The 12,389-nt window shown below is 43.0% G+C and overlaps 1 protein-coding gene across 10 annotated transcripts in view; it reads left to right on the top strand.

Annotated features, from left to right (window-relative positions):
* Positions 1 to 12,389, top strand: part of LOC109858989 (tensin-1-like) — a 62,643-nt gene that overhangs the window by 39,987 nt on the left and 10,267 nt on the right. For 9 of the 10 annotated variants that reach the window (XM_020436775.1, XM_020436776.1, XM_020436773.1 and 6 more), the window contains one exon: positions 2,030 to 2,176. In XM_020436775.1, coding sequence (XP_020292364.1) covers positions 2,030 to 2,176 — 147 coding nt within the window. Of the gene's footprint in view, positions 1 to 2,029; positions 2,177 to 4,714; positions 6,493 to 12,389 lie in introns of those variants that run through there. The other variant, XM_020436780.1, reaches the window with a different exon arrangement.

Raw genomic sequence — 12,389 nt, 5'->3', positions numbered from 1 at the left:
GATCATCTTTTCAATCATCATTCAACTCGCTCGCATGCTCTGTCATATTACTTTTTTCGCGAGAAACGAATTTAAGCGAGTATCATCTCGAAAGCCATGAGAACGAAATCGTGTTTTTCTTTGAGATTGGAGATTTGCGCGCATTAACATCGTAAGCTTGAAAATGTTGCTTTTTAAAAAATAAGAAACTTTACATAAGAATAAAGAATTTTTCAAACACACTTTTAAAAGAAACTTTATTTTTTTTGTGACAGGTATTATCATATTTATTACTCTCGATTGTCTTTCTTACGTTATCAATAATCGAACCGGAGCAAGAAGAGCTTGCCCGTACTAGTCATTTAAATCGTAATCAGTTAAAGAAAACATCACAACGTTTGCATTTGTTACTATTATGCATTTATAAGCGCGATGGCGCCGTGAAACAATGCGCATATAAATATTAATAGAACGTGCGAGCGAAGAACAGTAAACATGCCCGATGTAATTTCACGAGACTGAGTAATAAAATATTGAGGGCAAACAAAGTGTCGCTTCTCGTAGATATAAAACTCTCGGCTGAAATATTGGTAAAAATCTCTTGAAAATCTCTCTTGGAGACGGGAGAGAACGGAAAGATTTCGCTTCTTTTGAGCGCGCGTTTTATTTGTTCTCGCTACCGAATTTATAGGCAGTATTAAAAATTTACGTTCCGAAATGAGAGCAACGTCTCTCGAAGTCGGCTACTTTTTGCGGTGACGATAATATATGATGTTTTATATACGCGAAACTTTTAATTTTTCCATCGTGGAAAATTTATGTGTATCTTTATATTAAAAAAAAAAAAAGAACAAAAAAAGTTATATTAAACTCTATCGCACAAAACTCTATAACCAAAAAGAAGTAAAACGTGAAATATAAAAGTTCTTTTCTAAATTTAGTGTTTCTCTGAAATTATAATTGCAGTTGGAACAGAGAGCACATTCGCCAAGTTATATTACGATTTCCCGAGTGAAGCCTGTTGCGTCGGTAAATCATTAAAAGTTTCCGAACGAAACTTCACAGCCAAAGATGTCACAAGTTTTTCGAGCAGCCAATAATTGGTTATTTATTTGTTCCTTTTGGCATTGATCGAATCATCGTTCCAGCGAACGCAACAGTATCACGAGACTCTCGAATTGATGTGTCTCGTGTGATTATAATGACTGCAACGCTTTTCGATTTATGACTTTTCGAAAATTGAATAAATATTGTACACATCAAATACACTCTCACTGTAATCTGTCAAATTCAAGTTGACACACGGTCATATATTTTCAACGGGACAAAATGAAGCGACCAATTAGCGATCAATCAGGTGAAGGAAGTATTAAATTTCGTGTGTGTTTTATTTTATATTATCACGTTACAGTGGCAGCATCCGCGCTTAATGGATGTAATTTTAAGCCAAATAATTCTCGCACTGATATTACAACCTTCATTCGTACCATTTAATTATCCCGTCCTACAACCCTTAATTTCGGCTCACGTTGATATTTGATGTTGCTAACGAGACGTGATACACGCAAGTGATATTTATGGTGATACACTCTGTTTAATGAGAGGATGCTAGTTTTCTTGCACAGAAGTCTTGACACAGATCGTACTTGCAACACATTCGCGGTGGAATTGATTCAAGTGATTAAATCGCTCGGCAGGATGAGAGCAATAATAAAATACTCGTAAATCATATTTGTTCGCGTGCGTACAGCAAGAGCTCGTGTTTGAAAATGTATGTACGTCGGAAATTGTCAGTTACAGTTATTGAAATTAATCTTTCGTTCTCCCGTTGCGCGAAATTACAAACTCCAAGCACCAAATATTGCAATCTAACACCAAAATAGAGAATAAGTATAATATATATATAACGTTGCGAATTAAGTGAAGATGTTTCTTGCAAAGTCAGTATTTTCCTACAATGTAACAGTTAATAGTAGATTGTTCTCTTATCGAGATACGTCTAGAGAAATTCTTGAAAAAAAAAAAAAGATTTTTACTTTTTTTGTTGCAGTGCGTGCAAATGGCGCACGCGTTAAGACGCATCTCTTACGCGACTTGTGAGCCGCAGCACGCCCAATTCAGCTTTCTAGCGCGGGAGCCCAGGGCCCACTTCAGTTTACAGTATTGTCACTCCTTCATCACCGAGTCTGCAGACCAGGTAAGTAAAAAAAAGCGACTTTGAGATTTCTTTATTTCGCGTCTTGTAACGCGAAATGCGATTCCGGCGGAGATTGCGATATCCGAAGGATGATATCGTCGGGAGATATCGCAATAAAGCGATCCCGTAAACGTAAAATCGATTCTCAGCTCAACGAAGGAAATGAAGCATGCACAGCGAGCGATCAGAATAGATTTCCAGGGATGGCAAAATATACACATATATCAATATTGTGTATGTAAAATACAAATAAAAATATATAAATCTCTTACTTTTTTAATCTTCTCTCACTAACGTTTGAAAAAAGTATTCTAGCTTCTATAAATCGTAAAAGTAAGCCGGGATTAAGTCCAAGACACTGTACGTGACAGCTTGTCCCTCGCCGGTGGACAACCGCGTGTGTCTCAAGTGGAAACTCTGTCTCGACGTTTAAAGCCGATGGATCGTTTCCTTTGCTCTCGACATCTTCTCCGGGTTTAGGTCATGTTAACAAGGAAACACTACAATTACAAGCTTACAAGAGTCTATGTCAACCGCAACTGACAACTGCAGCATTTCACATTTGCCGAGTCTTGGACAAACTCAGACAAACAATGAAATTCGGAAAAATATGCACATTTATAAAAAACCAATTTACGCGCGTTCCTTTATTTTAACAAGATTATTTATGAATTTGCATTGAATCGTGCTGTTGATTTTCTTTCGCTTTAACGTCGTGCCATCTCTACGTCACAAAGCTTTGCTGTCACATGTGAGTACCGCGTCGCGATGCTTCTTTTTTTTTTATCGAGAAAATCGTAACAGTCGGGCGTAAAGTGTACGAGGGCACAAAACGCGTCTCTCTATGTTGCGACGGAAAAACGTTCGTTGTACGCCGATACGCTGACGGCTACCGAGTCCCAGGATCTAAAAGCCTCTTCCTGTTGTCTGGAAGATAACATCGCTCGAGGCTTCGGAGGTCCGTCGGCGATATCAGAAAGGATAGAACCGTAAGTTGGCGAAGCTCCGGGTGGGTTGAGAATAGTAGACTTTGCACTCGGAACTTTGCACTCTCTGCCAATGCCTTGACATTTAGTCAGCCCTAATGGCGCGCACTCTTCGAATTAAACTTTAAATATCCTCCGTCGAGAATTAAGAACGTTATCTTTCTTGAGAAAGCCTCGGATCACGTCTAAGCCTATGCCGATAACGCGGAAGAGAACGGAGAGATAAGACAAGAAAATGAAGGATCCTATAGAGTCCCATGGAGTTGGTTACATATTCAAAGATTTCTGTATATTTATCGAACAGTCGAAATGGGACATTTGCGTTTCCACGCAATTTTCGACCTCAAACGATTTTTGTCAAAAAATATTCGAACTAGAAAGCGCGATCGGATATAAAAATTCGAAATACATTAATCTTTATTAAAATTGCAACACGAATATAAACTCGGTGTGCGCGCGCAACACACACCCATGATATTTTATAAAAACCACCTATAAATATTCTATAAAACTAAATATTCTAAAAACCTGTAAAACTTTTTTTTTCCAAATACAAACGCACCGCGTATTTGTGAACCACTATGGGTATGAAAAATAGAAATGACAGCGGATGTAACGCAGACACAATGAAACCTGTGCGTTATACATTATGCAAACTCGATACTTTAACTGCACCCATTGACATCATGTTTTACCGGATCGCGGTCACGAAAACTTTCCGTTGAAGATTGCACTTCGATAAAAGTGTTCAAAACACTTCATCTCCAAAGCCGAAAATCTCTTTCGAAACTTTGCCGTGCATCTCGCGGTGGAAACAAATGTGATGTTTTTGCGACGATTTAACAATTCCCATTTATTTGTTCGCACCTCGAAGTGCGTCTTGTACCTTGAGTAGATACAAATGTACCTGTAGCGGGTACATACAGGTATCCTGCAAACAGAGCTGCAGGTACATTTGTATTTACTCGTCTGCGAGAAACATAACTCAGGTAAGCAGTCAATAAGACGTTCCGAAACTTATCCGGAGAACGGATCTATAAACAAAAGAGAAATTTACACCTTGATGACTTCACGTCACCGAGAGTTACGGCACGGGGGCCCGCGAAGTCTCGGAGTCCGCGATCGCGCGGCGGCGTCGCGCTGACGGCGGGTCAAAGAACGCGAATCGCAAACTCACGAGCTCCACGCGGCGCTGGACTCTCTCTCGTAGCTGGCGTTCCCGGTCGTGGCAATGTAAAAAGAGCACGAAGCCGTGTAAAAGACCGCGCGCGGGATCGAGCGAGAGAGCGAAAAGCGAGTGGGACGAAGAGAGAGACCGACCGGCGAGCAGAAGGAAAGAGAAGGAGAACACGAGGGACAAGCGACGGACGAGAGGGAGAACGGGGACACGTGGTATTCAACAGCTGCCGTTGAACGTGTTCAATGCCGCAGTTGAAGCAAGAAAGCGGTCGGTCGGTCGGTCGCACCGCTCTCGGCTCCTCGCAGACCTCGCGGTGGGGATGGAAACCGTGTGGGCCGGCCAGAGCGGCGGTGCTCTCGCTTCGTGTTCCTCATGGACTCTCAGTCTCTCTCTATACGTACCGGGAGGTATTGCCATCGTCGGCCCGGTTAAGCACGGAGGTTGGTACCCGGAGACTCGCGGCTCGCTCCCACCGCTCGCTCGGAAAAGAATCGGCGGTGACAGCGGTGGCGGTACCTGGACCGCCAACGTTGGAACGGACAGGAACAAGAGGGACCGGACGGAGCGGCTCGACTCCGGCTCACATCTGGTGGATTCTTCTTCGGCGGTTGACAGCAGAAAGGACACGCGCGAATCGAGTAGTTCGCGCTCTTTGAACCAACTTAAACGAATGGCACGCCGCCTTCGGAGTTTCCGCTTCCGCGACGGCACAGACGCGACTTGCTCGGTCAGCGAAACGGTGAGAGGCTGTGTTATTAGAATGTAAAATATTATACGGTTGTTTTTTGCATAGTTAAGTATCTCGTGGGGAAAAATAAAATTATCAGAGAAGACTTGCCTAAAAAAAAAAAAAAAGGATATTTATAAATTCAAAAGGCATTTACGGTCAAATAAAATTCTTGGTAACGCAACTCCGGAGTAACATTCCTGGAGATACGATCCTGATGTCGATAATCGAGACCGTCCTGCAAGATTCAGGAGAAAATGCGGCGTAGAGGAGAATACAACGACCACGCGCGCAGTTGACAGACGACGAGCAAGAAATGAGAAGCAACTCGTTAACCGGTTTCCGCGGATCGGCATGCAGAGCGACACGTAGCGAGGACTACGCACGCCATCAAGTGGAACTCTCGATCGCTCATGCGTGTCTGCCGCACATTGCCCGGTAGGACTGGTCCCGGATCCATGACATCGCGATCATCACCTGCTAATAATATACTCTTGCGTCGCGGCGAATACGACCGCTGCAAGAAACCGCCGCGAGAGAAGCGCGTTCGCCTGCTGACAGACTTCTCTCGGCGAAACTTTTCGTCATGAATGTACCTACCGTTGACCGGATGTCCCACTGCGTTTCCGTTAGACATTGAAACGTGTCCGAAACGTATTCTGTATCTACACAAAGGGTGGTACGCGTTCTGCTATGAGGTGTAGGCTGGAATTTGATAATTTCAAAAGGCGGCCCCCTGCCTGCAGCAAGCGCCGGTGTCGTCACGGAAATTCTGACGGAGAGAGATTCTTTTCGAGAAAATACTTTGGCGTGCCGACACGTCCGACACCCCGGTGTCCGATACATTAGAAAGTGCGCTGCCATGGTGTAACTCCAGAAATGTATGGAATATCAGATGTTAGAGGTGCGAATATGACGTAAAAAACTCGTGTGAGGCTACGAAGGCCTGTTAATTGCGCGCGTGATGTGTATATAAACGGAGTTTTGTTTGGTTTTATTGAATTCAACTGTAAGGTCACACACACAACATACACAGTATTGTGGTCCAAGTTGTGCTCGTGTGTATATGTGCTCAAACATTATGCGTTCAGGGAGAAAGTATTCTCTTTTGTGAGAGAGTCGGAGATATATCGTGTATATACGGCGCGAAGAGAAGGCGCGATTCAGAAGGACGAGCAAATACAACGGTCGCTGTGGCATGAGGAGGCTCGCACGCAGGCGCAACATCCTGGCCGCATTCTCTGCGATTATGGGACGCCTTGGTAAAGGCTCGCAGAGCGCAACAAGGCCCATTTTCAGGGTGCATTATCGCAAACTCGTGGACGAGTACGCCTCGCAGCAGGAACAGTTGAAATTTATGCCCGCGCTACCTGATTACATGTCGTACTGCTGTTGCCGATGCGGTCACACTCAGAAGTTCAAAGTAAGTCTCGCGAACCGCGAGTTCTCTCAGCCACCTTCTTCTTGTTTTTTTTTTGATTTTTTTTTTACATTATTTCAACTCGTTCGAGACACTTGATTTCTTTCAAACGAGTTACCAGCACGTACAAAGTGAATCATTACTTCCGTATGGAGAATCAGATATCAGGTACCAGTTCGAGGCGATTTGATATTATACGCGTGGAAATAAAACGCGAGGTAAATATCGCGTCTTCGTGTCGCGGCATTGGCTTCAACAACTCGTTCTCGCAACATATTAACGGATCGCGATTAGGTCGGAATACCGCAACATGACCCCGGGAGACGTGGTCGGTGCAGCGATTAAAAAAAAAGGACACGGTCTTCTATTGTTTCATCGGCATGAAATATGATCATTAACACTGGACACCTTTACTTAGTAATTTAAAAAATCACTCGATATTTCTTCAACGCTGAATTCCGCACAGTAATCCATTTGTGCGTTCAACAAATATATGTAGGAATTAAATTTGAATTTTGTTTTTGAAAACACTCGGTCGTCCAACTCTTGATGCTACTTTTAATTGTCGCGTCTGTCAAAGTCTAATTTCTTCGATGCATAAGTTATTCGATCTTGTTTCTTCAGCGCGTTTGAGGAAAATCGGATGAATAGGTCTACGTTTGATAGTCGCATTCCACGATCTGTTAAAAGCGAGCCATCGCGTCGGTAGATTGCACACTGGAGTCTGTAGAAACGGGAGAGAGAGAAAGAGAGAAAGAGAGAGCCTAAGCCCGGTAATACTACTATCGTACCAGAAAGAAAAAGAGCTAACGAGGGAAGGGAGAGTGAAGGGGGATAAGCCGTGGGATCGGACGAACGCATTCCTCGGCTTCATATAGCTGCTTGTAGCGCGCAAGATGCCTCGCTGCCTCCTTCTCGCTCGTTGCCTCCTTACCGATGGAGTGTCTACACGGCATTTTAGCAACGAGATACGAGCCCGTCACATTATCCCGGTATTTAACTGCACCGCGAGCGCATAACGTTTAGAATCGAGAGACCACTCTCGATAAAAAGTTACATTAGGAAAAAGAAAAGCGATATGTTAACTAACGTGGTGCAATTTGCATTAATGGCGCGCCGACCGATGTAAGAGTCTTAATACTCTTTTTTTTTTTTTTTGGGATCCGAAGTTACGTTTTTAATTAGATTCTTTATAGCCGAATTAGTAAAGTGCTTCGACTAGGAAGCGAACAGATTTGACTCCTGGCCAAGGTGATATTTCGTTGCAATGATTTCTCTTGGTTCTACAGTGCCGACTTTTGGGAGTTTTATCATAAGAATATGATAAAACTCAAGCGGTTCGATAGAAATTTGTAGATTTTTTTTATAGATTCGAATTAAATTTCTTAATTGCACACGTTAAACATCTCTAAGTTGTCAAAATATTAAACGAATTCAAATTTGACAATTATTGAGACTTGCGCACATCTGCGCCTACACACCGTCTGACAAGCTGTCTGATTCATCTGCTTCTGGGATTATCTCGCATTGTCGCCAAACCCGACGACGTGAGCGAAAAGCTTCAAAAAAAAAAAAAAAAAAAACTCGCTTACGACACACAGCCGCGCGTCCCCACGTTAGTTCCTCTTGACTTCACAATGGGAAACCATAATTCGTGTCGACCTGCCGTGACCCGCGGACAAAGACCGAAGTCCTTCACAGTGAGATCGACAAAGCGCCGTCCGAATTTCATGAGTTTCCAATGATCTCCCGGCCGAGTTCACTATTCACCGTGCGAAGCCAGATGTATCCGAGATGCGAGACTCATTATTTCCACTGAATCTCCGTCTCTCTGGCGCGGCCGAGAGAAGAACACGCGCGAGGCCGAGAGACGAAGACATTTCAAACGGAGAAAAAATTCCGAGGAGAGAGAGTGGAAACGAGCTCTCCGCCACATTGCGCAAACGTTACGGAATTTCTCTGCTGTGGCCGACGTCAATAGAGAATCACGTACAAAAGGTGGTCCATTACGAGGCATCTCGACGGTACAGGCTCCTGATACTGTATGAACTGTGAGATAAAAAAAGTAAATTTATTTTCTTGTTTATCTGATATTATTTGCGATTTGGCTTTGACGGCAGCCAATCGGTTGACAAAAATTTGTTGTAAACAGGCAAAAAACGGCTGGCACGAAGATTTCGTGCTCGCTTCGGCAGCGTTCCGGAACGGAGACTCTCCCCGGCCGCCGTGTATATCACTCATTTGTATGTTTGTTACACATGTTCGGTCTATATTTAGTTTGTAGTAATAAAAAAGTGTTACTTTATTCACAATTAAAAAACACAAGCGTGATCAGCGTGTGATTATTAAGTGTCCCGTTACTCATTATGTTCCGTTGTGCCGGTTCTGTCGGAAAAAGTGAGTATTGTTCTCCTGTTGTCACCACACGCACCCGGTTGTACCTTAGACAGAACTCTCAAGCGAGACGTCGAGCATAAGTTATACCTGGCTTCTCAATAACACGTCGGTTCCCCTCTCGAGAAACTCCGGTAATGGTCTCGTCATTGATTCTTTATACCGTTCGAAGGACTTCAACTTCTTCCGGATTTGTCATCACTCAAGCCCGCGAGCAGATGCTCGCGTCATTGACATTTTCTTACATAAAAGAAACGATGATTTGTTTGTTTTTTTTTTTTCACGAGATCTGTCAATTCAATTGAACAACTGACGCCGTGACTTTGAACAACCCGCGCGGACAGATTGGCGTGACAAATATTTTCGAGTTCCACATCTCTCGTGTGAATGCGCACTTCTGTGTTAACGTGCTTATTATTATCGCTGCAGCGCGCGAAACGCTCGTGGAAAATCTATGATGGTGATCGATTGTTTCGCGCCTCGACATGCACGAATTGCCAATTTGAATTTTTTCTATGCGGTAATTTCAAGGAGAAATATTCCGCAGGCACCCAAGTTCGCGCGCAAACGCGTTTCTTGCGTCAAAGAATGACGTTGCGCGACAACAACGTCCATGCGCTGTGTTTCGAATCGAACGCATCGAATGCGTCAACCCCTCGCGTTGGAGGCAAGTCAACTACCTTTGAACGTCGATATAATCTCTCCTTCTTTCCTTCTCTTCTCTATATGTAGAATATACCCACTGCTATTACTACCACTAGTACCGTACGCTCGCCTTTATTCGATTGTACTTCCGGTTTCTTTTATTTTACTGCCGGCCAAGAGCGGTTGTGGTTATTCACGCGGAAATTCAGAACCGTATGGGTTTCTTTTTGCAACACATATGTTGAATAAAAAAACTGACTTTAACGCTTGGTTTATCTTTGCATCTTTTGTTTGATTTATAACGCAATAGAGAACGATATTCACACACACACATTTATATTCGGATTTTTATTCGCGTTTTTTTTTTATCTCTTTATTAATATCACTATCATATATCATGTTTTTTTTTGTGCAGATGTATATTTTAATATTATTATTCCGACAATTTCACATTTTATTTATGTTGTTGCAAACAATATTTTCACTAATCAAAAGGTTAACAAAAAGAACACGAATGAAAACTTGTAGAGAATATTAACGCAATTGAGAATCCACTTCTTCTCGATAAGAAATTGTTCTATTTTTTCTTTTGTTCGCGTGCAATAAGTGGCTCGAAATCAACGAGCGCGTCTTGAAGTTGCCTCTGCGTTCAATAGAACGCCAATATTACATCGGTGTAGCATTCTCAATGGATAATGGAAGCCGATCGACTTACGCAACGAAGAACACACAGATTACCTCCGTAGTCTGCGTATTGCAGATTAGTGCGATATGTAATGACTCGATCGATTCGAACCAAATCCGTTATGAAATTAGTAGTATATTATCTGCTGTGTGCAACCAACAATCTCCGATATAATTACCAGACAGAAAATCCGTGTAAAGGTTGCGAGAATTTAAAAACTTGGAGAGAGAAAGCGCGTTTTTGTAAACGCGAAATATTTTTCATCTTTATTAAATATTTTTCGCGTTCATTATTAAACTTGAGAGAGAGAGAGAAAAAAAATGTAGATAGACAATGTTATTCTTTATATTCTCTGTGTGCACATTTTTAAATAAAAGTTCTTCAGTTTTTAAATCCTCAATTTAAAAACAGGATTTTATTTATTTTATTCTCTTTATTTGAATAAAACTTTATTGTCTGTTCTATTCGATTTTATGAATCGTTCGATTGAGGCTTAACAATTTGATGATTTAATGACTCTCGATACTGAGAAGCGGCGATGCTTCTAAGAACACGTACCATTTACATCCGGATGAATCGCGAACGCCTCACATGCGACTTGATAAGACGGGGAAATTCGAGCGGCGAGAAATTTGAAACGAAGTGGTCTCTTCGCGCGCATTCTCGAGGGTGCATTTTCGAGGCACCGAAATAGGTTTAATGACGGGGCTCAAGGGTACAGTAGCTGTGCGGGCCACAAAGTGGGCGTATTGTCCTACGGTGATGCACGATTCACGCACCACTACGTCTTTAGGCCCGACGCTCATTGTCGGGGGCTCCCATGCGATAAGCCGCGCCAGCCGACCGCGAGAGAGTGAAGCCAATCAAAGCTGCGTCGCTCATTCAAGCCGCTTCTGCCGGCTCGATACGTTAGGTTCCACGCTAATAATCATTTAATAAGGCCAAGTTGTCCGCGACGGCGATACGTGAATGCATTGCTCGTGAGATTTTTTTAATCCTCGATCTGATCTTTCATCATTGAGAAATATTCGCGTAATAATAAAATTCGCGCAATTTTAGATCTAAAATTGACGACACTTTTTAGAAACCGCGAGAGAAAACGCAAAACTCTACTTGAGCGCTGAATTAAAACTCATGATTAATTTTTTAAAGAGCAAGTTGCGTGCCCTTCAAACTTAAATGCTTCTAAAGATAACCGAGTGTATTTTCGGTCCTCGCACAACGAAGACCAAAGGGGCAGCCATGTTAGTAATAATATATATACTCTGGCGTCGCAGCGGTTATAGATATGAAACATATGGAGCGGCAAGGCGTGTTCCAGTCGTGGCGTTAATTGCTGATCAAAGAGCTAGATTGCGCAACGGCTGTGCTTCATCTGCGCTCTCTGACCGATGCATCCCTCTAACTATGGTCGATCCAATCTTCGACCGATTTCACGTTACGCCGAACAAAGTACTCGCTACACGGTCAAACGATATTCCGGCGTTACACGCCAACCGGACTCGCCAGCGCGGCCTCCTCATTTCCGGCTTTCTCGCCGAGTGTCCAAAAAGCGCGGAGCGCTATTTACGACCGACGTTATCCACGCTAATTATCGCTTTCCGCTCTTCTCACAACCCGCCATTCGAATGATAATTTCCTTTTTATGCGATCGCACACTTCTAACCGTTCACGAACGCAATTTTAAAAGAAGATACAGTATAGCATATCCGTTTGTGCAACTTTGAATTTTATTCTTTTCGGAATGAAAACGACGTTCTTTTTTTCCGGCGAATCGATCTTCAATCTTTGGAAGAATGAATTCCGTCATACATTGAATAACGTAGTCGCGAACAAGTTGTAACAATTATTTTGCTGCGGTGACATACGCACGAATCAGATCGTACCGATATGATGACGGCGCGTAACGGTACAGCTTGAGATATCGGGGATATTTGACATTCGAACTACCCGTGCCCGTCAAGAGCAGAAGCCCGTGACGCCGAGGGCGGATCCTGTTCGTGCGTTTTAGCCTCGATTCGTCAATCGTTCCGACTTGACGGTCTTGAGTATACGTGATTTCATTTTCTCTCCGCACACACCCGGAGCTCCGAGCCGACAGGAGAATCAGTTAAGCTTCTGTTAACATTTGTGAACGACGTAACTGGATTTGACTTTTTTTCGAATCACTTCCTCT

Source organism: Pseudomyrmex gracilis, unplaced genomic scaffold (assembly GCF_002006095.1).
Source record: "Pseudomyrmex gracilis isolate BER0280 unplaced genomic scaffold, ASM200609v1 scaffold_232, whole genome shotgun sequence".
NCBI lineage: Eukaryota > Metazoa > Arthropoda > Insecta > Hymenoptera > Formicidae > Pseudomyrmex > Pseudomyrmex gracilis.
This window is presented reverse-complemented; position numbering and strand designations above follow the sequence as displayed.